The sequence below is a fragment of the Taudactylus pleione genome, unplaced genomic scaffold, assembly GCF_031769625.1.
Source record: "Taudactylus pleione unplaced genomic scaffold, aTauple2 ptg000090l, whole genome shotgun sequence".
Classification (NCBI taxonomy): domain Eukaryota; kingdom Metazoa; phylum Chordata; class Amphibia; order Anura; family Myobatrachidae; genus Taudactylus; species Taudactylus pleione.
The window spans coordinates 4,717,195-4,745,124 of NW_028284492.1; the positions used below are offsets into that span (position 1 = coordinate 4,717,195).

General features: G+C 42.3%; 1 protein-coding gene across 1 annotated transcript in view; it reads left to right on the forward strand.

The window, feature by feature from the left end:
- Positions 1-27,930, forward strand: part of NKAIN3 (sodium/potassium transporting ATPase interacting 3) — a 674,703-nt gene that overhangs the window by 370,446 nt on the left and 276,327 nt on the right. Inside the window, exon 2 of the mRNA XM_088469357.1 lies at positions 14,053-14,190. Within this exon, the coding sequence (XP_088325483.1) occupies positions 14,053-14,190 (138 nt within the window). The remainder of the gene's footprint in view (positions 1-14,052; positions 14,191-27,930) is intronic.

The following is a 27,930-nucleotide window of genomic DNA, read 5'->3' on the forward strand; positions in this document are numbered from 1 at the left end:
CTGCTCAAATGCTATTTTCAAAGAGGACAACTCACTCTGTAATGTCTTTTCAATTTGCGCATGCAAAAGCTTCCCTTTCATTGATTTTTCCTCAAAGTCACTTATCTGGTCACAATAGCATAAAAGTGTTTCACGCCAAACTTCACACAGAGAGTCAAATTTTTCTATGTTGATATAGTCATGCACAAACGGAGATATTTATTCTGCTTTGGCAATTTAAATGTCTCTTTCTCTGGAACATTACTTGGAGCCCCAGAATTATGAAAATAGTTACCGCAGAAGATTTCAAACAACTTTAAATCACTTCCTTGTAATACACTTTCTGTACATTCAGACTGTTAACTCCAGTCCTGAATTTGCAATCCTCCAGCTTGAGACTGGACCTTTGTAGCAGGCTGTGATAGAGTGGGTCTCTCCCACATGCTGAGGAAAGGGTTAACCTCTCTGTAGCCAGGGAGGAACCACACCCTTACCTCAATTAAGATCAGCTAAGTTATAAAACCCTGATAACTTTAGTAAGTCAGGGAAAATGTGAGGGGGAGAGATTGCATCTTTAGCAACTCTCCCTATGCTGGACAAACACCTTGACTGTGCTGTGGATACTCTGCTCGTTTGAAGTACTGACTTATTGTTCCTGAACTGTGTTTGCCTTGTGTAAGAAGCCATTACACTTGTTTTGCCTTTTCAAGCTTGAAATACATGCTTACTTGTTTGCAACACCTCAGTTTCCCATTGGTCAACTGAACTTACCAGCTACACAGGCCTTCTGCTTTTAACATATTTCTTTTTATTTCCCATAATTCTTGTCATACAATACACAAGAATAACTTGCTTTTGTTTTCACTAAATCACACTTTGCATTCAAAAGTATTTTCAATACAGCAAAACATTTTTCTTCATGTGGCACTACAATTACCAGCATGTATCCAGCACTGTCTTTTTTAACAGCCTTTCAAAAGGAACCTCTGCTCTCAGTACCACACCTTGATGTAATAAGCTTGAGCATTTCAGCAGAATAAACCACAAATTTTCCTTTAACTCTTCCAATTCTGCAACACTTTAAATATTTTAAACACTTTGCTTTTTCTTGCAGGATTTTCAACATTTGTGCACATTTTTCTTCACAGACACAATATATATTTCATAACTGGTAATTCCCAAACATTTGCATGTCTCATAAAGGTTTTCCATATATTTAGACAACTTGCAAACAGACAATACTCTAATAACTTTTGCTTTTGGCAAACTTTGCATCTCCCATATGCAGACAACTTTTCTGTTCAAACAACACTTCATAACAGACTTATCTTCACTCACCACCTTGACGAGCATTCCACCATGCAGGTGCAGTGAGCGTCCATATTTCCATTTATATTGCTGTAGTCCACCTTTTCTGCCTAGATCGAATTGCCTACATTCTCCACCAAATTGTATAATTACCCTGGGTAATTAGCTGGTAGATGGGTGTCAGTGGTGCAGTGTCTAAGGTGCTCAATCAGGGTCCACACATCTTTTCAGGTATAAATAAAAGAAAAGTGCTTTACTGTCAGCATAGTGTAGAAAGAAAATAACAAATGCCTAGCCCCTTTTTAGGGCACTGACTCCCTTCTTTGTCCATGACTACCTGTGGGCAGCTAGTCTGCAAATAAAGCATCTGCCTGATTCTCTGCAGGTCTATCACCGGCTGGGCTTGGCTGCCACAGCTACACAAAGCACAGCTCAGTCCTGGTGGCCTTCCCTGTCTCCCACATGTATAGGCCCTGGCTTCCTTAGCCTGCAGCTTAGCTGCTTCAATGTCCCACAGTCTGCGATTTGTGGTCCTCCCTACCTCCAACAGGTCTGGACTCAGGCCCCATGCCCTTAATGGCCTTCAGGTACACTGGGCTCTGTAGCTGCCAGTCTTCCTTGGACTGATTCCACATGCAGCCTAACTGTAGGTCTGCCTCATTAGCCCTCACCTGAGCTCTCTCCACAAGGCAGCCATTAGGTGAGCTCTCACACTCCCTTTCTACTCTGCGTGGGCGGATCTCTTCTGCCCCACACAGAATCTGCTGCTCATCAGTGCCATCCTGGTGATCCTGTCACAATTGTTAAAGTAACATGAGATCATTATATTATGGTAATATAACCATCTATCTAATACTAATACATTACATTTTATAATGAATGGATTACATTATAAAAGATGTTAAAATAGGTATAGAAAGCTGAATAAATGTGTCAGAGGAAAGAAAATGGCTTCCATTGTGTGCACAGTTGAAATGCACTGTTTGAGACAGGTGGAAAAGGACAAAGAAAAATAATGTTGCTGAATCAAATTATTAAAGCACAGTTACTTGTCTGTGTCATGCTGAGACTTCAACAATTCCTTCTATGAGTACACTTGTTAACAATACCCTTAGATTAGAAAAATTGATATAACACCAAGTTTCTTGCCAATGTAATGCCTCTCAGTAAAAATTTCATTCCTCGATAATAATATCATTTTATTTGCATAGTAATAAGTTATCCCACTTCATTTTACAGTTAGGGTGTGTTTGGTTATCGGGAAAACCGAGCCGCACATCTCTAGTTAGAGACATTGTATGTCTGATACACAAATGCTACTCCTAGGAGCCTTTATTGACTCCTGCTGAGCATTATTTATTGGCTATGGAAAATGTTACTTTGATGTTTCAATAGTGTATACCCCATGTGCATGACACTGTAGATCGTTTTATGTTTATTTCAATAGATCTGGTTTTCAGCAACATTTTGGATCTCCAAGGTGACAGTACTACATATAATGCTCACGAGCATTACCAGCTATGGAAAGTGGCTAGTGTGGCAGCATGGAACAGGTCCCAAGACTTTGGTGATATGAATTAACAGTAGATATCTGCTACAGTGGTGACAGCAGCCTACAAGAAAGAGATGCACTATTGCTGGTTGCAAACAGGACCACCATCACCATCAGTGCACTCGGTGCTGATGATCCTACCCGACACTTCGCTGCCAGTTTTCTACTTCTCTTAAGGCCCCCATACACGGGGTGATTTATATCCGATCCGATCTCGCATACGATTCCCTTGAAAAATCTTCCCTTGACATTCTGTATGATTTGTATTTAGAAATGGTGCGATTCTACAAATGACCATACGATGCGATGTATCTTAAACTATTGTAAATCGTTTCCAATCAATCATATGCAGCAAATACAAACACGATGCATATGTTGGAATGTCAAAAGGGGAGGGCTTATCTAGGGGTATAAAAGGCAGCATCCATTTTAGATCTGTGCGCACTCTGCTCAGTGACTAGTGAGGTTTGGTTTTATACCCCCCTGAGCGCTGTACTTTGCTAGTGTGTTTTGCTTTGTTTTTAGGATTGCCTTTTACAAAGTGTGTTATTTCTCTACTTTCTGATGGATTCCTATCGCCATAAGCTTCTGCTATCTGAGGCTGAAAGGTGTAGGGCCTGAGGAGAGGAGGAGGATGCAGTCTTGCTGGACCAAGGAGTGGCTGACGAGGAGGGAGACGCGCTCCCATATGCCCTGATGGAGATTAGGGAAAACAACCCGGACGATTATCGCAACTACCTGCGGATGGATGATGCCACATTCCAGGAGTTGTTGCATCTGGTGACCCCCTATATCCAGAGGCAGGACACCAGCATGAGGAGGGCCATTCCGGCTGAGGAGAGGCTGATTGCGACATTGAGGTACCTGGCTACAGGGAGGTTGTTTGAAGACCTGAAGTTTGGGACCCTCATTTCCCCCCAGGCATTGGGGCGCATCATCCCTGAGACCTGTATGCCATTGGTCAATGTCCTGAAGTTCCACTACTTCAAAGTAAGTAAAACAGTACACATAGGTTTCTTGCAAAATACATATATATATATATTTTTATTTTTTTAAACACAATGCGGTTTAGTAAAACAAACAACATGGCTGTATATATCTATAATGTTTGTGGGTACATAATTCCAAACCAACATGGCCGATTTATTTTGTGTACCAAACCAACAAGGTATATTTACCATATAAAAAGTCGTATATCCCTCAAGTAAAAAACTGGGTGATAGTTAAAATGGTAAAACCTTCAGCAACTTTATGCATCAAAATACACTGAAAACAAACAGCTTTCTCCTCCAGTTTTAGGTCTCCCAATAGTTAATCAGCTGCATAGTATATGGCATATCAGATGCTGGATTGAACAGGCCACGAGGCACATGGCACAAGTCCAGATTGAGGCCCTGGCATGCAACAATCTGGCCTTGTGCCAGGCTTGCCTACCCTCCAAAATTTGGCCGAGAGCCTCCCGATTCTCGGGTGCCGCTCCTGGCCCCCCGGAAAGGCAGGCAAGCCTCCTGGAAGCCTGCGACCCTCCCATCCTCCCCCCAGAAAAAACTAGAAACCCCTGCAGCGGGGGGGGGGATGGTGACACGATTCAATGCCAAAAATAACGGCATTGTGAAGAGGGGGCGGGGCCACGATAACGAGATTGCCCGGCTCTGCCCCGAATGTGATGTCAATGACCGGCTCTGCCCCCAATGTGACGTCATTGGCCGCCCCCTGCTGTTAGCTGACAATCAGCTCTCTCCCGGAAGGCTGGAGCTGATTGTCGGCAAGTATGCCTTGTGCCATGCCATTCGGGACCCTGATCAACCCGCATCAACACCGTATACCATGCAGCACCAATTGGGAGACATAAAACTAGGTGATAGTTGAACATAATGTGAAATAAAAAATTTGAAAATGGAAGTGGGTCCTCATCCTCTGCCAACATGGTACTATACACTACTTCAGAGGGATTGGTTGATTGTGGAGTAGGATAACTGGGATAGGGTGGTGTGGCCTGGTAGGATGTGGATGGGCCATAATTAAATGGCTGTAGCATTGTCTGGGGGACAGGTTCATCCGTGAGCCTAGTACTGGTTGCCAGCTTTTTCATTCGGCCCTGAATAACAGTGTCATACATGAGGCGTTGGGCATGTCTCTGCTGGCTTTCCTTCATATCCCGGAGCGTGCTGGCTATGTGCGTGCCCAGGTGGTCGAACATATCGTGTGGTTTGTTCATAGCCTGCCTGACCTCATTCAAAAGTTCATCCGGTTGTTCCTGTGTTCGGCGCTGGTATCTCCGGCATTTAGGTGTAGGTTGTGGTGTTTCAGGCTGGGTTTCAGAGGCAATTTGCGGGCTGACCGCTAAATCCAGGTTTGGTGTTGAAGGCTGTTGGAGGAGAGAGAGATAATTGTATAATGTTAATAACATGTTTTTCAAAGGTTTAATTTCCATTTTTTTCATTCTAGTTCCCAACAACGGTGGAGGAGTGGCATACCATTGCTGAGGAGTTTGAACGGAGATGGAACTTCCCAAACTGCGGTAGAGCAATAGATGGCAAACATGTCTGGATTACCCCACCTGCCCACAGCGAGTCCTTTTATTATAATTATAAAGGATTTAACAGCAAAGTGCTCATGGCGGTGCTTAATGCCAATTATGAATTTATTTTTGTGGATGTGGGCAAAAATGGCTGTGCTTCGGATGGGGGTTCTTTTAAGCAAACATTCTTCTATGAGAGACTCAGCTCCAACTGCCTGAATTTACCATCTGCAATGGAAACCAAGCACGGCCTAAACTATGTGTTTGTGGCGTTTGCTCTACATGAGTATTTGCTGAAGCCGTATGTGCAACAAAGCTTTACAAAAATGAAGCACATTTTTAATAACAGACTATCCAGGGCTCGCCATTATAGTGGAGAACACATTCAGCATTCTATGTAAAAGGTTCTAGGTTTTCCATACCTCAATTAATTTGTGTATGGACAAAACAGATTCTGTTGTTTTGGCCTGCTGTGTCCTCCATAATAATCCTAAGAAAAAAAAGTTCTAGCCAACAGAGGACATCAGACACAGCAGTGCTGGACGACCCGGACCAACCGGAGGAAACAGTGCCAATGCTCTCTGTGGTCCCACCTTCAATGGCTTCAACAACAGGAACTGCGAGGGCTAAAGAGGTGAGGGAGCAATATCTGGCCTACTTCAACGGAGTGGGGACAGTATCCGCTAATGGACTACAGTGGACATGTGAACTGTAAAATTAAATTATACTTACAACTTCACAAGAGGACTCTTGTTCCGCGTCTGGGTTCTCCACTCCAGGGTCCTCTGTAGTCACCACCATTAGGGCCTGTGAAGGTTGCTGCGGCTTCTGCAGGAATTTCAGCAGGTAAAAGTACCACAATGTACTGGTATAGGTGTCAGCTGCTCCTGCTCCGGATGCCCTGGACTCTTCCTGCTTCCTTTTTTCCTTCACGTATACAGTGCAGAGATTCTGTATTTTGTTTTTGACCCACACCACTATGACATCATCAGGATGAAAGGTCTTGCTAAATGCAATTCGCTCCTGGATTGCAGCATTGCGTTGGATTTTATTGCGGTTGTGCAGACTTTTCACTCACCACAAACACTCGTGGCCATGGAACGGTATCGGTATCATTTACCGGCGGACGCATGTCCGGCGGTTGGAATCCCGATAGCGGCTGCCCGACATGGGTGAAAATCCTGATCGTCCCTAAGGTAAGTATTGACTAACCTAATTCCCTCCCCTAACCCTAACCCTCCCTTAGGGGTGCCTAGCCCTAACCTTCCACCCAGTGCCTAATCCTAATCCCGCCTCTAAGTGCCCAAACCTAACCCCCCTTCCCAGCCGCTTAAACCTAAGTCCTCTTGGGGGGTGCCTAACCCTAACCTCCCCCCGGGGATGCCTAACCCCCCTTCCCCTAGCCTAAACCTAACCTCCCGGGGGGGTGTCTAGACCTAAGTCCCCTCCGGGAACCCTAAACCTAACCCCGCCCCCCGCGGCTATCCGCGCTCGGTGTCTGGCATCCCTTCGATCGGGATGTCGGGCGCCGGTCTTCCGGCATCGGTTAAGTGACAGGGGTCGAGATTTAGACGCCTGTCATTTAACCCTCGCTGGGATTAAGCAGCCGGAAGCCGGCTGTTGGAATTAGGTCCGCCGGCTTCCTGACTGCATACCTCACATCATCTCTCTTGCACTTGTCATTCCTGTTTGGGAAACATATTGAAAAAGTTAAATTGTTATAGGTTTTAAAGTTGAACATTTGTAAAAAATTTATATTTTAGAGTGATTACCGGTTGACACAATAAATGCTGTTTGTTTATTTGGTGTGTAATATTTTGCTGAAACGGTGAATTCAACCTTGGGTATGCATTGGTGGGTCAGGGGTTAATACACTTTGGGGTGTCAGGGGTATGCATTGGTGGGTCAGGGGTTAATACACTTTGGGGTGTCAGGGGTATGCATTGGTGGGTCAGGGGTTAAATACGCAATCTTTCTGCAAAACCATCTGACCTATGATGCCGATCCACGACGCCAGGGACGCGCATCGCATCGTAATCGTGTATGGAAACACTAATTTTTATACGATTAGTCGTTACGATCAGTCGAAAACGGGCAAATTGTGTGAAAAATCACCCCGTGCATGGGTACCTATACTCAATTGTAACAACTGTTTGTCTACAATCCTGAAACCATTGTGCGTTATTTACATAGGTCTCAGGTTATGTTTGGTCTCCGCTTGTGTAACTCAGACAGTAATAGAAACACATTATATGTTGGAAGTTAATTTACCTGACCCTGTTAAAGACTTTGTTTAACAACTGCTCATAATAAGCAAGCCTGGAGATCTACTTATATATCAGAGGCAGGTACTTCCTGCGTACTGGAAGATGATCTCAGTCTTCTTTTAGGGGTATTCAATATGGGTGCGATAACTTCATTTTTGCGTTAATATCGCACTTTTTAACGTTTTTGCGTTAATATCACTTGTTTTAGTTTTACACCGTATTCAATTTCAAAGACTTATCGCAGTTTTGAAAAGTCTTTGATAAAAAACGGTGATAACTTTTCACCATTGAATAGGTGTCGAAAAAAAGTGCAGAATTGGGGTTTAGGGGTGCAGGCTTAAAAAAAATAGCCTGCACCCCTGGGAATGACATTTAAAAAAGAACTGTGTCAAAAAAAGTAAAAAAAAAACAATAGGGACACCCCAAAAAATTAATTTAAAAATTGGGGTGCAAAAAAAATTAATGGGAAAAAATTGTTTAACAATAGGGAAATAGGTTCAGGGCTATTCTGCAAGTATGCGGCAGGTGTATTCTAGAATAGATTTATAGCGGCAGGTGCACAAATGCAGAATTTTTAAAAACTTATTTTAGGGGACATCAAAATATGCTAGTACCCATTTTCATGTACCCCAAATTTGATGGGACCACTTAAAAAAATGAAAAAAATAACCTAAGTACTCTTCTGCATCACTTCTTCAATGTCGGGAAAAAAACACCTGCTGCGGCTATTTAAAGCCCCGACTTTCAATGAAAGGCTAAAACGGGGGTACCCATAGTGTTCCCCCATGTTTTTACAACTTTAGGGGGGTCTTACAATTATTTTAAGGAAAAATTCGTAACTTTACGCAAATCCAATTTCGGAGTTTCCCGTTTTCGTTAATTTTATTTTGAATACGGGGATAAGCGGGAGTGCGCACCATACCTTTACGTAGAAAAAAACTCCGATATGAAACATTAACTTCGCCAGGGAAGTTAACCTTTCATATTGAATACCCCTCTCTGTGTCTTTTTGTGTCAGTGTGTATGTCTGTATCCCGTCTTTATTTGTGGTATGGTAGAAATTGGTGATGCAGACGATTAGAGGGGCCCTGTATTCTTCATTTGTGCTAGGCCCCCCAATTTCTGGTGACAGCTTCGATTGTATTATTTTAAAGGTTGCCCACACATTAGCAGATGGGGTTAATCAGCTTCATAAGTTAATATCCTATCCATATGTTTGCCCAGTTTGATGTAACTATACAGATCTAGTAAAGTGCTGATCAGAGAGATTTATTTATCCTTATGACCATTGAAATTTTTCAATATAGAGTTTATTATTAAATTGCATAATTGAAACCATGATGAATTACAGTTAATTAATAAGTGCAGTAGTTTGTAAGCAATGTTATATTGTGATAGGCATCGGCTGCTTGACCACAAACAATAAGTGGTATATTTACTAATGGTCGATGTTGTGTTTCTGGGGCTAAATCACACATTTACTAACGCACATATTTTTATTTGTTTTTTTAAGTACAGTGTATTAGTAAATGAGTGATTTAGCCCCAGAAACACAACATCAATGTTGATTGATACCTCTAATAGTCTATAAATGGGAGTATTGGTATGGTCAGTGGGGTCAACTAATTTAACAGTTGTACCATACGAAGCATTGTGCAAATGTGCACCAAATATACAGGTATATTTGCTGGAACGGGGAAGGCAAGGGGCCGGCTCACACCCCAAAAACATTTGAAGCGCACCAGTGGAGCGGCGGACACATACGGTCAGGGGCTGTGCATTATAGCAGTAGGCTGCATAGCCCCTGCACTGATTGGAGGAGGTGTAATGTGCAGTGTTTTAACTTAAAGACCACACATTACACCACCTCCTTCATGCAGTACAGGGGCTGTGCAGCCTATTGCTATAATGCATAGTCCTTACCTCTTGCTGCTCCACTATGGTGCTCCAGTGTCTAATCTATGCGCCCAGGTAAGATGGAGGGGGGGATTGGAGGGCGCCAAAATTGTGCACCATGACGCTTCACCTCCATAGCTGACGTTTTTTATAGGAGCCGAATGCGCTGCTGGAAAAATTGATGTTCCCAAACATAATGCACCATATTTAACAATTATGTTTAAAATAGTTTACTTTCCCAAATTTTCTTGAATCACGGTGACCTAGAGTATTGACATTTATTATATGGCACCCGTAGAACAAAAGTTTATTATTGAAAAACTCAGCAAAATTATTAAATTAAGAAAATTGTGCTTACATGTCATCCTTAGGGTCAGTTATGTAGTTGTGGACAGAGGGCCTGATTCAGAGCCGGACGCTCTGACCAGAACGCTCGCTCTGAATCAGGGCCCTCCTACATGAAAATGGAGCGGCCTTATGAACGCTCGCATAGCTGTGGGTTACCACAAACAGCTTATGCGAGCGTCCATGATGATGGTCGCGACCATCGCGACCATCGGGCTTGCGACGGAGACCCTGCGGTAGGGTCTTGCTCCCGCAAGCCCTGGAGTGATTTTGGCTCTATCAGAGCCAAAAGCACTCCCACTGACATCACTAGTGATGTCAGTGGGGCCGGCTTCAGACGGTAGGTGTTCCCATGGGAACGCCTCCGTCTGGCAGCCACGCCCCCGGCACGCCCATCAAAGGGGGCGTGCTGTCAATCAACATCGACAGCACGCCCCCTTTGGTGCGAGACCCGGAGCGACGGAGAGCCCGTCGCAATCCGGGTCTCGCGCATGCGCAGTGGGGCAACATCGACCCGCTTGCGAGCGTCCTGTGCTCGCGAGCGGGTCTGAATGACCCCCAGAGTTGTGCTACTGTTTGTCCACATATTTTATGATAGGCAAAACCAGTGCTGGTGGCTGCCAATCACATTGGTCATAAAATAGTTTGACTTGGTCCTGGACCTCCAATCTATGGAAAGTGCCCCACAGCACCCAGTTTGGGAACCACTGCCATAAGTGATTACATTTCAGATGCTATTGAATATATTCTTTTTTAAAAAGGCAAATATCAAAGATTATAAAAAGTAGGGAAACAGCAACATGATTTTAAAGAAAATTGATTCCAATATTAAGGGATGTAGTTAGCAGACCAGCGGGCGGGATACCGCCGGTATAAATCCCGGTGGTGAAAGCCTGTCACAGAATTTTAGACAGACGTCAAAATACCGGCGTCTATCTTTATCCCGACACCAGAATACGGACAGACGCCAGCCCGAATGAGGTAAGCTGGGGGGCGTTTTGGGGGGAGGTAGGTTAGGGTTAGGCACCCCTGGGGGGGATTAGGGTTAGGCACCCCTGGGGGGGATAAGGGTTAGGCACCCCTGGGGGGGATAAGGGTTAGGCACCACTGGGGTGGAGTTAAGGTTAGGCACTAAGGGGGGAGGGATAGGTTTAGGCATGAAGGAGAGAGACTTAGGTTTAGGCACTAACGGGGAGGGTTAGGCTACAAGAAGGGAGGGTTAGGGGGAGAGGCGGGGAAGATAGGTAAACTTACCTGACCCCTGTCGGGTTACGGACCATCAGGATACCGCAGTCGGTATTTTGACAGAAGGCATTCCGACTGTCGGTATTACATTCCCAATATTACATATTTGCTAATTGGTGTTATTATTACTAATTATATAAATGAAATAAAACTAACTATGCTTTAATATTTGTCTACATTGACATGGACTTAATAATGCTGTGTTTTATTTACTTTTATTTTTTTTAAAAGAAACTTAAATTATTCACCAGCTGAATTAAAATGAGCCTAATAACCATTGCTGTAGCTTCTAGTAGGCTAATATGGTTTAGTAACCTGAGGTTCATTTACATTAAGACTTTTTACAGCTATTGGTCTGCGACATGTTTGCAGGCAAAATGCTAATGAGGTGCTCGGAAAACACAGCTGTCATAATATTATTGATCTCCATGGCAATGAAATTAGACAAACTGATAAGAGCTAAAATAAGCCTTCAGGATTTGCAGTGTATTTATGATGACATGTATTTTATTTATTTATAAAGGTATTTATAAAGCTCGGACATATACAAAGAGCTTTACAATATAAATTATCTAAAATATTGACACACACACATGGGGTAAATTTAATTGGAAATTAATTAACCTACCAGTATGCACCTGGAGAAAACCCACTGAAACATGGAAGAGACATACAAACTTCACACAGATTGGGCCATATTCGGAAACGGATACATGCAACGGCAGATTGGGAACTTAAAATAACCCTGAAACAATTTCTGAATGTGGTCTCTCAAAGGTGGGACCAAATCAATGTTAGGCAAGGCCAACACAAAAGTAGACATTGTGTGAGCACATTATCTATAGCCACGTTGGTATTAGGGGAGATGCAATGTTAGATGAAGTCATAACAACAAAAGGAACCTATATACCATTCAGGGAGCATTTTAGTGAACGCCATACAATACAACGACCAATCTTGTGACCACCATACAATACAGAGAGCATCCTAGTGACCACTGCACAATACAGAGTACCTTAGTTACTGCATAATACAGAGAGAGCAACCCAATGGCCACCATAGAATACATAGAGCATCCTACTTGTTGAAACTGGGAGAGAAATCAGAGAGTATGTGGGACATGATGGCAACATCAACCAGAGAGCCATCACACTGGTGGAATGTGTAACAAAAACATCCTACTTCTGTGTGTCACCTCTAGAATCATTTTTAAGCTTTAATGATATATTCCTAACACATCAGGAATATTCTGTTTACACAACATACATTGTGTGTTATAAAGCTTATAATTGATGTACAGTATATACAGGAATGGGTTTCTAAGTAGCCAAAAATGTGAACATACCAGTACCCTCAAGGCAAACAGCCCCACTAGAATGCTTGTATCTGCAACTGATTCACATTTATTAAGCATCCTCCTATGCAATATGAACTGATGCCCCCCCCCAAAAAAAATAATCTTATTTTAAAACTCTGTATTAAAGATGACTACTAATAGATGAATGTGATACATGTACAGTAAACTATAAATTCTATCATCTCTGCCTTATATGGAGATCTGCCATGTGTCATTCTCAGTGTATGGTATAAATGGAGAAAGTTTTGACTCCAGACTATGGTGTCCCTGATTAATATCCCTATGCACCTACAGTATGCTATTTTCAAGGGACATAAGCATTCCTGTCCCCAGGGCCATAATTAGGGTGGAGCGGGCACCACGGGGCAGGGGGCGCTGTTTGGGCCTGTCACTTTTCCTGTTTATTATCATCCTCACTTGTATGTTCCTCTTCTTTTATCCCCAGCATCTCCTGGCTTTCCCTATCTCTTCCATGGCCCTTCTCCAGGAGGCCATGGCCCTTTCTTCAGGTGTCTCTATTTAAAAAATGGGGGGGGGGTGCCAGTGCTCTCTTTGGCACAGGGCACCAAAAACTCTAGCTACGGCTCTCCCTGTCCCCACTGATTATATAATAAACAGTACACCCAAATACCACAATTACTTGCTACTTGCCCGTGGCGCACACCCCAGCTTGATGATTCCTCCAGTGCACATCACATGTCCCAGGAGGCCAAAAAACTAAAGACATAATAAAGTAGGAGTAGTCTCTCATGTTTAGTTATGGTCTGCTTTTGTCATCTATAGATACACAATAGATGTTAATCTAATGAATGTGTATAATGCACTAAAAAATGGAAGTGTATATAATATAATAATTTTGTTTCCCTTTTTCAAAACATGATTTTGATCAGAGATGCAGAGTTTTCATTCTGACTGATTAAGCATCTCATTATAAGTAAAGCAATGAGACTTAGCAAATGAAACATTAGCATTACAGAACGTAATTAACATTTGCAATGTCCCTATATTATCGTCTGGTGACTTTCATGCTGACTAATGCTATATTTTTATTTTACAAACTCTCTAGTGAATAGGATGATATAGAGGGATAAAGCTAGAATGGAAAGAAAATATATCCTTTTCTGATATATTGCTCATTATCTGGGAGAGGTAGCATGGCATATACAGTAGTTAGCACCACAAAATACAAACAATTCAGTGGTGAAAAGGTCTTTTGAACTCAATTAAGATCATTCCCCAACATAGAGAAGTACCTACATGCTGTGTATATGCTGTATCCTGACCCTACATAGTGCCATGTTCCTGTTTTTGCCCTATTGCTCCAGTTTTTCTGGGCACAAATAAGGGGGAAGCACAAGCTTGGGTGGAAGGATAATTATACATAAACCAATTAGATTGTACAATGTAATTGAACAATGCAAAATGTGCAATACAAAAGTCTCCTTATTGACTACTTATTGATTGTTACAGCCCACAGGTGCATACTGCACTATTACTTTAAATAACCCCAGTTATGTTCAGTGTCTTTTTCCCAATTTTAATGTATTTCAGCATTTAATCATTTGTATATTTATTATTGCAGTTGGCAGCGTTGGAAAGGCAAATATTCGACTTTCTTGGATACCAATGGGCACCAATCCTTGCAAATTTTCTTCATATAATTGTTGTAATTTTAGGACTATTTGGCACAATACAGTACAGACCGCGATACATAGTGGTGGTAAGTTTTAAGAATTTTATTGTCATAATATTTATTTAGAATGTTGACAAAGTAATATGTTAGTGCAAGCATAGATTTCAGTTATCATTTTATTTGTATCTGTTTTAGGTATAGTTAAATATAAAAACAGACATGCTTTACTATGTTAACAAACTTTCTTTGTTTACATTTTCTTATCTAATATCTGCTCCGCTTGTTTTATTGTCGTTACATAATGTGCAATCCTTTCCTCTGTTTATCATATATGCCTACTCTCCCAGAAGTCGCTGAAGGCTCACAATTTTTCGGGTACCCCCCCTCCCCCGCACCTCTCCCGAATTCCTGCCCACTTCCTAGTGAAGTGGGCAGGTGGGGAGAATTTCCAAGGAGATCGGGGGTCCCCAAATAGGGGGCGGGGCTTAATGATGCACAAGAATCGCTGCATTTGGCCCTGCCCCCTATTTAATATGTGCTATTGCAGCACTTTACAATGAGGGGGCGGGACTTAATGACACGATATGTCAAGCCCTGTCCCGTCGCCGCCCACCTGCTTCTCCACCCCCCACTTCTCCCATCGGGCTTCTCTCGGGGAGGAAAAATTGAAAGTAGTCTGTGTATTCACCATAGAACATATAAGGGTATCCTCACAATATAGGAGGCAGATCAGGGTATCCTCACAGTTTATGAGGACATATAAGGGGATCTTTGTGTTTTGTTTTTTATTTTTTTTACCAAATACATTTTTGATCTTATGTATGATAGGTTTGAAAGTTTTTATACATGTTGAGGTATTTATAATTAATTAAACAGAAACAGACTTTGTAATTACATAATTTTTCTATTTCTACATATAACTTAAGAGACTAATCTTTTAACCCTTTACATTGTAAGATCTCACAAGCAGGGCCCTCTTCCCTCTTGTGCTTTTCCTTCCCTCGCTTATACCATCATCTCCTCACTGCCAACAACGGCAGCAAACCTTTGGGTTCAGCCATCCCGCTGCAGTTTGGGTCTTATGACTGCTGATGCTGCACAGTATATACTGCACAGTTATACACCTTGTCCTTGTTCTGCAATGCTTTTTACTCTGTCATATTTTTTGTATGTCTGTGTGTTCATCCTGTTACTGTTTATGTACATTATAAGGTGCTGTGGACCCCTTGTGGTGCCATGGGATAATAATAATAATAAAAACAACAACCCAATTTGCTGTGTTCTAATACTTCACATAATAGTAAATAAACCAAATCAGGTTAGAGGAAGTTGGGGACATGGACAAATCTTGGTAGCTCCTATTATGCTACAATGTCAGTGCTAGAGTAGATCCATTTTTCCACTAGTGCAATCTTATCTGTTGTACCATCTTTATAGTCAGTGGCAGATTTTACCCATACTTACCTACTCTCCCGGAAGTTGCGGGAGGTTCCTGTATTTTCGGATAGGCCCCCGATGCGGAGACACCAAAAGAGTGTCCAGATCTTCTGCATCCCACTCACTTCCTTGTGAAGTGGGCAGGATGGGGAGATAATTGCTGGTGAATCGCGGCTCTGTATGGAGGGGCGGAGCCTAATGACATAGGAACCTGGCCCCGCCTCCCGGAGAGGAAATGTAAAAATTTGGCAAGTATGATGTTACCTAGCAGTCTTCCCAGTAAAATCTGCCATCCCCTATGAGCCCCCAGTGAGTGCACTAGCTTCACATTGGAAGCGCTTCTTTCTGCTAATCAGATACCAGACTGGCAGTTCCACGGGAAGGTGTTTTCGCCCTCCTCGGACCGTCAGTCCAGACTGCAATTAGCAGAAAGCACTTCCAATGTGAAGCCACTCCTATATTTTCCACCAGTCGTACCTTGTTTCTAATGGCTGCAGGAAATTCAGTCCCTAGAAGGTTGAATGATTTTTTGTGTGCACTCGCAGTCTCCGGAATCGGTGGCTCAATAGCTGCTGGTTCAAATCCTGATTATGGATCCCCGAAGACTGAAGATCCCGACACGGGTGGTAAGTATACTATTCCTACCCTTCTCCCCCCCAGTGCCTAACCCTAACCTCCCCCCGGTGGTGCCTAACCCGACCTCCCCCTTCCCACACCCTAAACCTAACCTCCCCCCGGTGGTACCTAACCTTAACCCCCCCTCCCTGTAGCCTAACGATAACCCTCCCTGGGGGATGCTTAACCCTAATCTCCTCCAGGGGTGCTTAAACCTAACCCCCCATCCCCAGGTACAGTGCGCTACCTACCTGGCTCTAGATGTTGGGGATGCCGACACCGGTATCCTGATCTCCTTCAGGACATCGTCATCGGCATTATTCCGGGGGCGGAATTCCGGCGTCAGTATATCAATGCCTGGGATCGTGTTTGCCGGCAAATTAACTACATCCCCCATTCTCCCTCAACTCCCTCATGCCTTTTTATGATACAGCCACTAAAGACATCTAAAGACATGACTATTCCTTCTATTCCCATCTGGAATGTCCTTATTAACAGTTAGCAGAGTACCCCCATTCTGCTCTTGGAGTATGATATGAAGCAAGTGTTTGAAAACCTCTTAAAGCCAAGTTTGTATGTAAAGAAACTATATGCTAAATTGAAGAACACAGAAAATTAACAAAAGAAAGACCATCTTAACTTAATGCATTATTATTTTAATGCAAGTTGAGTCTCCCATATCCAAAATGCTTGGGGCCAGGGGTATTTTGGATAACATAATATTCCGTATTTTGGAATATTTGCATATCATAATGAAATACAGTATCTTGGGAATGGGACCCAAATATACACACAGAATGCATTTATGTGTTATATACACCTTATACACACAGCCTGCAGGTAATTCTATACAATATATTCAATAATTTTGTGGCTCAAGCAAAGTTTGTGTACTAAATTAAATTCATTTATGTTTCATATACACCTTATACACAGAGCCTGAAGGTAATTTTGTAATTATTTTTAATAATTTGTGCCTTAGACAAAGTTTGTGTACATTGAACCATCAAAAATCAAAGGTTTCATTATCTCAGTCATGCCAAAATTATTCCCTATTTTGGAATGTTCCAGATTTCGGAATATTTGGATATGGGAGACTCAACCTGTAATAACTAGTAGTCTTGGACCCACCCTACAATGGGTCTGAGTCTGTCCCTGCACAGTCTCTGTCCTCGTCTCTATCCTCAGTCTTTCACCCCCAATCTCTGCACCTGCCTTCATCCATCATTCCCATTCTGCCTCCATTCCAGACCCCATACTCATTATAATTGTCATCCTCGTCTATCATTTGCCGGCAATGCTGGTAAGACATGACATATACAGTATATATATATATATATATATATATATATAAATAATTTTTCTTGAACTTATAGCCGTATATCTCAATAGCTGCATCCATATATTTTTAGCTGTACTTGCCTACTTCAATAGTTTTACCCACATCAGAAGGCAAAATGGTATAATCTCCATCCTGCACACTTTTTGTGTGGAATTACAAAAGCAACATCATAGACCGTAAATGCCCCCAGGAGGTCGAGACTTTCCAATTTCTCTTAATTTCCAAAACAAACAAATTTAACCAAGTTCCAACTTGGTTGCCTAAAGTCGCTATTTCATGCACAGGAGCACAACTCTCCACAATAATTCACGTTTAATATGAACTTCCTGCAAGGTTTTGCTTTTAATTGCAAAAGTGTGTGACCTGGTCATATCCATATATTCTGGAAACATTACAGTCTTATCCTGGGAAGCTATACAGTAGATATTTTATTGTCTTCTAAACTCTTTTACCTTTGCCTCATGGGACAAAATATCACTGTTTGTATTTGTAAACTCCATATCATCAACTTTAGGTACAGCTTTATTATCGGAAACTAACTCTCTTGGAGGACTGCACACCTTTAGGGATAATGGGGAGCTGAAGGTCACTGCAAGGTATTTCAATTTCTGTAACAGACTCTTTTGGGGAGTTTTTCAGCATTGACTCACTAATAGCAAGTAAATCAATTGTATCAGCAAGGCCAGAATCAAATTCCAGAGTGTAGGCCAACTACTTTTCCGGTTTTCCTACTTCTAAATGGCACTTTTCCTCAGATGCATAGAGGGGTTGTTCCAGCAGTGTAATTTTCCCCAATGCACCTTCCAACTTGTTCTGAGTCTGCAGAAGACTGCTCTTCATATCTTCAAGTTTGACAAGTCCTAACTTTTTTTCAGCTGTTTTAGACTTTGCAACTTCTATTTTACATTTCAGTTCTTGTTCTCTGGCACTCATTTTCACCTGGAGATTGTGCAACTGTTTCTGTGCACTTGATAGACATTTTGTAAGGTTATAGTCTCTACTTGCAACTCTGCAATCACAGCACGGACATGGTAAAGTTCTTTCTCCAAAATTTCACTTTGTTTCATGCAGAAATTTCTCTAGAAATATATTTATTTCAGCAAGACACTCTGAAGTTGCTCTGGAAGTAGCCAAGTTGGACTGGAACATCTAAATTTGCTCCTCAAAACTTGCTTGAAGACAAATAATCTCCAAGTCTTTTGCATCTATCTGTCTCTTTCCCACTAAGTGTGATTTTTACAGCATTTGGAGATATTCCTCTTTTTCCCCAGAATTCATGGAACTTCTCAGACAATCTCTCTCTAATTCACATTCTGCAAGTTTTGGCATGTGTATACACAACTAAAGAGTCTTTTTCTTTCAACACCAGAGCTAAATGCACCACTTTTCTTTGTGTGCTCACTGCTTGTCTCTGATTTCCTTTTACACATTCTTTTAACACTTCCTGCTGACACACGCTTTTGGTGAAATTCAACAATGTCTTGCTCTTTCTCTGCAAGAAGCACATCATCTTCATGCTCTCTTTTCAGCATTGACTCTTTCAACATTTCAGTTTCCTCAAGAAGTTTATACATAACTGCCAATTTGAGGTCTGTTTCTTTCAGAGCTTTGCTTTCCAGCTCTCTTTTTTTCATCCTCTTATCTAAATGAGATTTTCAAAGAGGATAATTTACTCTGTAACTTTTCAACAATTTGCTTATGCAACAATTGATCTTCAGCAAACTTCTTATTTAAGTCACTAATTTGCTCCACAAAATAGAAGTTTCATGCAACACTTTATTAATATGGTCAAAATCTTCCATGCTGACATCAGACTATATTCTGAGATTTATGCCATTGCAATTGCATTCTCTCACTGATCGCAGCTGCTAAAATATGCTAATGCATTCCAGAGCATAGCTAAGCATAAAGTTGCCCACTGCCTTATATCCCTTCGTTGATGTGCAACAGTGTAAACATCGGTAACATAGACACACATCGGGCAGTCACGCAGCATTTAACTGAAGTTTGACCAGCCGCAAACACTGCAGAGAACTCTCATGCTGTGAAGGAGAACACAATGGCTAATTTATGCATTCCTATGAAACGGCATTTAAACGGCCTGCATTTTTCTAACCACCCCACATTACCACTCCAAACGCCATAGGCAGATGCAGGGGGGGTTTCCGTCTGCCTGGAAACCCCCCTCCCCAGCAAACACCATGACCACAATAGAAATAGTCATATAATAGAATTTTACTAGTGCTGCATATTTTTCTCAGTATCACAAATTAAATAATTAGCACCACCTGTGGATTGGTTAATATGTATCAGCCAGTATTAAATAATCTGTGCACCAACTAGGAGATCTGGAAAACATGCACTGTTATGCTGGGCATACACTCTACAATTATCTGACAGATATCTGCCAAATCTGTCTGGTGGGAAGGAAAATCTGGTCTGTTTTCTAATGTTTGGGAGCAAATTTCTATTGTCATTTGCTCCCATATATTACCAGGTTTTCATTCCAACCAATCAGATTGGACAGATATCTGACAGATAATTGCATAGTGTATGCCCAGCATAAGGGATGCACTGCTATAGAGCCCAATATGTACATATATGTCCAGGGTAGTGCTAGGTTCTTCTGCTGCTCCTCCAGGCTCCCGGACATGCTCCAGTAGTCTGTAATGGTGCCCACATCTAAAATAAATACATTCAGCTCAGGCCCTACTGCTGCATCTTATGGCTTACTGTGATCACTGGTCCTGTATATGCTGGAATTATGACACATAATACACTATGTATGGCCCACATTAAAGCTGGTTAAGTACTAATTATGCCCTCTTCATGGACTGGCCACACTCACTCTAAAATCAAGCATTTGGAAAGCCCCTTCTACTAGAAATCCTTTTTTGCTACTGAAACGCTGACTACCTGTCACTCACTTTGTGAGTGGTTCCTCTGTATGAGAGTAATTGCAATTGCAATTGCTGTGCATGCACAGTGTGACTTACACCAATGGCAAACAATTGCTTGATCTGCTTAAAAATCGGCTTTGTGAAAATCTGAGAATCAGGACCATAATACTCTACTTGTAGACCCAGCACCATACACTGACCACACATATTGTTAGTTTTACTCTACATTTGCATTCTAGATGTCACTTTCTCTGGTACATCACTTTGCAACACAGCATCTTTAAAAAAAGTTATCCTCCATCATATCATAGAGTTTAACAAACTTTAAATCATAATATATATATATATATATATATATATAGATATATATATAGATATATACGAATGTGCCCACTCCTATGGGCAGTGGACTGAGGGCCTGATTCAGAGCCGGACGCTATTTGCGCTCGCTCGTTCATTAAAAAGGGGTGGCTATTCAAATGAACCGTTCGCACTTTGCGGTCTGTTCACGATTCTATGTCTGAACGAGCGAACAAAACTTGCGGTCGTAATTTTGAAAGACGCCCCCTGGCCGCTCGCACCATACGTCATGTCCGCTATTTAATAGATTGATCGAGTACATTGAACAGCGTATGAACTGCTCGCTATTCTTGTGGTTGGTTTTTCCTACCACAATCTTGCGAGCAGTTCTGACTATAAATCAACCAATTGACGTGGTCAATGAAGCACCTGTATTAATTATGCACACCCATAAAACGCCCGTTTTGACCTTTAAGCACGCCTGTGTTCTGATTTCCACTCCCCGTTTTCAAGCACCTTCCCCTGTTACCACCCACATACGCCTCCTCCTGTCACTCAAAATAGCAGGCATTCGCTATTTAGCGAACAAACGATATTCGGCCGCACTGACTGGTTCGCGCATGCGTATTAAAATCCGTACGCATGCGCAGTTGTGCGAACATCGGTCGGAACGAACGAGCGGCCGCTTACGAGTGGCTCTGAATCAGGCCCTGAGTTCTTGGTGACCCTCAGGCCTCAGGAAGGCAGCTGCTTATGACCAGAGAGAAATACACACAACACAAGAGTTTGTGACTACAAGTATCTCTCTACTTTATTACTGCAGTGGTTCTAATATTTATACAGCCATGGCCAAAAGTTTTGAGAATGACATAAGTATTGGTTTTCACAAAGTCTGCTGCTTCAGTTTTTATGATGGAAATTTGCATACACTCCAGAATATCATGAAGAGTGATCAGATGAATTGCAATTAATTGCAGAGTCCCTCTTTGCCATGACAATGAACTTAATCCCAAAAACAACATTTCCACTGCATTTCAGCCCTGCCACAAAAGGACAAGCTGACATCATGTCAGTGATTCTCTCGTTAACACAGGTGAGAGTATTGACAAGGACAAGGCTGGAGATCACTCTGTCATGCTGATTGAGTTAGAATAACAGACTGGAAGTTTTAAAAGGAGGATGGAGCTTGAAATCATTGTTCTTCCTCTGTTAACCATGGTTACCTGCAAGGAAACACGTGCAGTCATCATCGCTTTGCACAAAAAGAGCTTCACAGGCAAGGATATTGCTGTTAGTAAGATTGCACCTAAATCAACCATTTATCGGATCATCAAGAACTTCAAGGAGAGAGGTTCAGTAGTTGTAAAGAAGGCTTCAGGGTGCACAAGGACATCCAGCAAACGCCAGGACTGTCTCCTAAAGTTGATTCAGCTGGGAGATCGGGGCACCATCAGTCCAAAGCTTACTCAGGAATGGCAGCAGGCAGGTGTGAGTGCATCTTCATGCATAGTGAGGCAAAGACTTTTGGAGGATGGCCTGGTGTCAAAAAGGGCAACAAAGAAGCCACTTTCCAGGAAAAACATCAGGGTCAGACTGATATTCTGCAAAAGGTATAGGCATTGTACTGCTGAGGACTGGGGTAAAGTTATTTTCTCTGATGAATCCCTTTTCAGATTGTTTGGGGCATCTAGAAAAATGCTTGTCCGGAGAAGGAAAGGTGAGCGTTACCATCAGTCCTGTATCATACCAACTGTAAAACATCCTGAGACCATTCATGTGTGGAGTTGCTTCTCAGCCAAAGGAGTGGGCTCACTCACAATTTTTCCTAAGAAAACAGCCATGAATAAAGAATGGTACCAAAACATCCTCCAAGAGCAACTTCTCCCAACTTTCCAAGAACAGTTTGGTGATGAACAATGCCTTTTCCAGCATGATAGAGCACCTTGCCATAGGCAAAAGTGATAACTAAGTGGCTCGGAGAACAAAACATCTAAATTTTGGGTCCATGGCCAGGAAACTCCCCAAACCTTAATTCCATTGAGAACTTGTGGTAAATCCTCAAGAGGCGGGTGGACAAACAAAAACCCACAAATTCTGACAAACTCCAAGCATTGATTAGGCAAGAATGGGCGGCCATCACTCAGTATGTGGCCCAGAAGTTGATTGACAGCATGCCAGGGCGAATTGCAGAGCTCTTGAAAAACAAGGGTCAACACTGCAAATATTGACTCTTTGCATAAACTTAATGTATTTGCCAATAAAAGCCTTTGGGCTCTATTTACTACAATCCGCATATTGAATGCAGATTGTAGTGTGATTTTAAAGACTGAATTCGCATTACGAATTCAGGCAATATCACAGGGATTTACTACAAATCCCTTGCAGGGACAGAGCTTGCGAAAAAGCTCTGTCCCTGCGAATCCCATCCGCACACTAGTCACGGTATTTTTGGAAAAAATACCATGACAAAGTGCCCGCGCATGCACCAACCGCTGCTACCCCCCCACGCAAAGCCATGCCCCGGTGATTGTAGACCCCCCGCAACCCCCCTTCCCTTAGTTACACTTACCTGCATGATCCGGGTTCCGGTGATGTCCTCCATGTTCACCGGTCAGGTGATATCCCATACCGCACTGGGACCCGATCACCTGATGACCGGGCCGCAGTGCACTATGGGAGACCAGCTGACCGGAGGGAGGACATCACCCTGAGCCCTGATCACCGGTCCCTGGAGTCAGGTAAGTGAATTTTTTTTTTTACTATTTTTTTTTTTTTTTACAGTAATCAGCTTGCGGTCTGTTTAGACCACACAGCTGATCACTGGGACCGACTCCCAGCTCTACTCTCCCCGTTAGAGCAGAGAGCAGGAGTCCGGTAACCGGGGGAGACCCTGGATAATGCCACCTCCAGGTGGCGTTATTATCACAGGGCCTCCCTAGGTATTTTTTTCACAATTTATTTTTAGTAACTTTGGCCAGATCACATTTCTCATTACAATTATGGGTAATGCGATCTGATTACTAAAAATAAGTGATACTTAGGGGTTGGAGTAGAATTTTACGAATTCTACTCCAATTGCCCTGTAATAACTACAGGTGATACTAAAATAATGTGAAAAGGGTGTGAAAACACCCTTTTTCACTTTATTTGAGTAAAAATAATGTTAATAAATCGAGCCCTTTGACACTTATGAATGCTTGTATTTTTTTTTTAATCCAATAATTTTTTTATTGAGTTTTTAAATAAATGCTTGCATTTTTAGTTCAGTATACCACAGTAACATTTGGCAAAAAGGTCTAAAAACACTGAAGCAGCAAACTTAGTGAAAACCAATACTTGTGTCATTCTCAAAAGTTTTGGCCATGGCAGTACAATTAGAGATGAACGGTTCGGTTTTGGTTCTAATCTTCATGCCAATTTCAGAACTCATAATGGAGCAAAACATCATCTTATAACGACAAAAATTTATCTTTCTCGGACATCTGTGCAGAGAGGTCTGTGAAAGACGACGTATTGCCTCGTTCAGAGATCCGAAAATCCTAACCAAACCCGAATCGCTCGTCTACAATGCCAATAAACTCTGGAACTTTTTTGTTTTTAAATAAAACTAAATAACAACTAAAGCAAGCTATAAAGATCTCAACATGGGAAAATAGAAAAAAAAATTAAAGTAATAACCAAAAAGCAATAAACAAAAGAACAATGGCTGCAATTTCTGCAAGAAGACTAGATAGAGCTCTAGATAAAGGGGTTGTTGTGTACAGTATATCCCGTGTGCTTGATGCCGACGCTCAGAATGCCGGCGCCAGAATCCCTACACTAGTCAGAATCCTAATGCCGGCATCCCAATCGCTGGCATCCCGACAGTAAGTAGTGGGGTTAGTGGGGAGGGTTAGGGGTTAAACACTAGGGGGAGGGTTACAGTTAGGCCCTAGGGGGGATGGTTAGGGTTAGGCACTATGGGGGAGGTCAATATTTCAGTACCTAGCAGACATGACCTGAGATGACAAAGTGTCTTGCTACCGGTTGTTCACGTTTGCTGGAGAGAATGGTAGTGCAAATAGCAGATCTATAAATGTGCTTCTTAAACTGGGGTTTGGTCTTCCCTATATATACTTACCACAGGGGTAAATCAGGACATAGGTGACACATTTGCTGGTGCAAGGTAAATGATGCTGTATTTTAAGATGACATCCTGAATGGGGATATTTAATAGTGTCAGCAGTGAGCATATAGCCACAGGTGATACATCCAATATATTTAAAGCACCCATTTTTTGGACTACCAAGAAAGTTGCATTTAATTTTCTTACTCAATTTGTTAATGTCTACACGTACCAAATAATCCCTAATGTTTTTGACCTGAAAATAACGTGCCATAATTTGTTTATCCTGTGACATGGCAAGATCTTTGTCAGTTGTCATTACTGGCCAATAGGTTTTTATGGCTCTTCTAGCCTTATGGCTTTTAGTGTTGTATCTACTGAGCCATATGGCAATGACTTATTGTTTTATTTCTCCTAGAGACAGGATCGTAGCCCCTCTGTATAAATTTGTTATCATTCTATCCATTTGTTCATGCATCTCTACCTTCTTAGTACATATTCTGCGTATCTGTAGTAAGTGTAATAAGGGTAATCCCTTTTGAATAGTTTTAGCGTGAAAACTATTGGGTGAAATTAGAATATTAAAATGGGTAGGTTTTCCATATATGGTGGTGCTGAGTTTATTGTCCTGCTTTATGATAGTGACGTCAAGAAAGTCAATGGATTCAAAGTCCATTTTGCTGGTAAATTTAACCAGGCTCAAACTATCCTATCAGAGTCCACCACTAAACTGAGTGGAAAATATTCTGACAATTGGTTGACACAATACTCAGTTTTGTAACATCTAGGCAGCGATCCTGAATCTCAGAACGGTAGGTTCTGCTGCAGTCCTCTGTCCAACTGTTAAGAAATTGGTTAATAACACATATACCAACAATAATGCAATGCGAAATATCCACCAATAAAAGAGAATAAGAACACACTATCACCATTGTGAATGAAGTTATATTTTTAATTTCAAATAAACCAGCGAACATGTATTGCTCCTAATTTTCACAGTAAACCTGAGACTTATCGCTGCATGCAAGTGATGGTTTATTGTTAAATAGCGTTTGCAAACCGGTGCCCGGGATGACGTTTGAAGATAATGTTCCTAAACTGTTAGTTTTACTGTAAAGTGAATGGAGCTGTCCCTTTCCGAGAAGCAAATTTTCTCTCTCTACTGCTTGCTATCACTTGTTAACAGGGTCAATTGAACAGCTATTAAAGTTGATAAATATCTGACTCCTGCAATAACACTGAAGACTTTCCTTTCTGGTCTACTAAGCTGTACTTAGTTCTCCCTGTCTAATTCCCTCTCCGTGATTGTAACTGAGAAAGGTTATACTGTATATAGTTTTCATGTTGTTCTCTAACCTAGATATTTACTTTTATACAGTTCCTCTGTTTTAATCCTGGTTACTTTCCTAATAGAAGCTTAAGCTCATTTATTTAACTTCTTGTGAAGGTGTGTGTATCCTTGCTGAGTGGTAATTAACGGGCTTATCCCCTATCTGACCCTGGGAGCTGTGCCTAAATGGTGAGTATGTTAGAGAAGGCAGTCTTTTCTACTCACTGCACCGCCTTGGTCCTCCTCCAGCTCAACTCCCGACTGAGGGAGCCGCGCCTCCGTACACTGCTACACCCGGCTGCTCACTAAAAGGAGAAGGCCCGGCTCCGGGTTCCGATGCAGCTCCTCCCGGAGCCGCCTCCCACTCTCTGCCTCTCAGTCAGTGCTTTTCACTGATGAAATGCAGCTAGATAGCTCTGCACTTTGCTCCGGTGCTGTCCTGTCACTCTGGACCCATGCCTACGACAAGTCTCCTCTCAGGTAGGACCGCCTCAGGCGCACCTCACCTCAATGGTCTGTTGTCGGACCTTATATAACCTTCCCCCAGTCCTCAGCGCGTGCCGGCTCTTGTTCCCGCCGGACCCACGTGCTGCCTAACAGCCTCCACAGCAGCTTGGTACTATGCTGTCCTCATAGCAGGGATTCCATTTTGTAGGTCTAATGGGAGAGCCTCTGGCTCGGGCACTTTCCACAGCACTGCTGCCAGAGGAGTATACTACTTCTTTATTAGAGGGGGGGGGGGGGGGTGCTGAGTAATATAATGGCACAGAGATGTGGTGCCATACGTTCACATAATCATGTCCATAATGTATGAATTTATATTTAAATAAATAAAATACTTTTTTTTTAACTATTTAACATTGTTTAAATATATGAATTAACATAGGATCTAACATACATATATAGTAGTGATTATTCAGTCTTGAATAACATTCTCCAATCGCCTCATTCAGCTATACTGGGGTGCCAAAGACTTGTCAGGCCTACATGGAGATGTAATATGAAGACTTCATTTTCTTGTTGATCATAGGTTTTAATATTCATATAATTTGTTGTGTCTTATTTGTGTCTTGTTTGTGTGAGGGGCTTCTCTGTACACTCACTATGGGAGTAAATCTCCCACCCTAATTTTTAAGCTAAATCTAATAAGGAATATTTTTTGCTCTTCATATCACATGTACTACATTACTAAAATCTTTTTTAAGCATGCCCTTATAAAAGAGTTTTTTTCTTTTCTTTTGCAATCTGGAAAAACCTCCCTGCTTGTGTACCACACGGAGATGTGCCAGCCTAGGTCTCAGGAATGCCAGGCACGACCAGGGGGAGCACAGATGATGGTGACATTACACAGTTGGTCCCTGTAATGGGGACTAAAATACTGATGCGTGACTGGCTTAACCAAGGCCGTTGAGAGCTTGCACAGAGCCGGTACTGGGGGAATGGACAAATCTCGGAGGCATGGCCATATCTCTCCCCACAAAAATGTTAAACAAATATATATGTGGGGGACAATGTCATACAACACATTTGGAGGAGGCAGCACTGCCTTGGTTATACCCCTCCTCCTCCTCCATGGATATCACCAGGCTCTGGCAACCCTGTGTGCGAAGCAGCTCCCTCCGACATCGGCACCCCTTTAGCCCATCGCATCCCAGTGTCTGCCATCCACTCCTGCCCACTAGCTGCGGCCAGGGCACCCCCAGCAGTGACAGGGACAGAGTGGCAGCTGGGAGTGGTCATACAAAGAACTGACTGCAGTGTGTAATAATGCGGGGTGCCAGCACCGCAGCAGTGTACA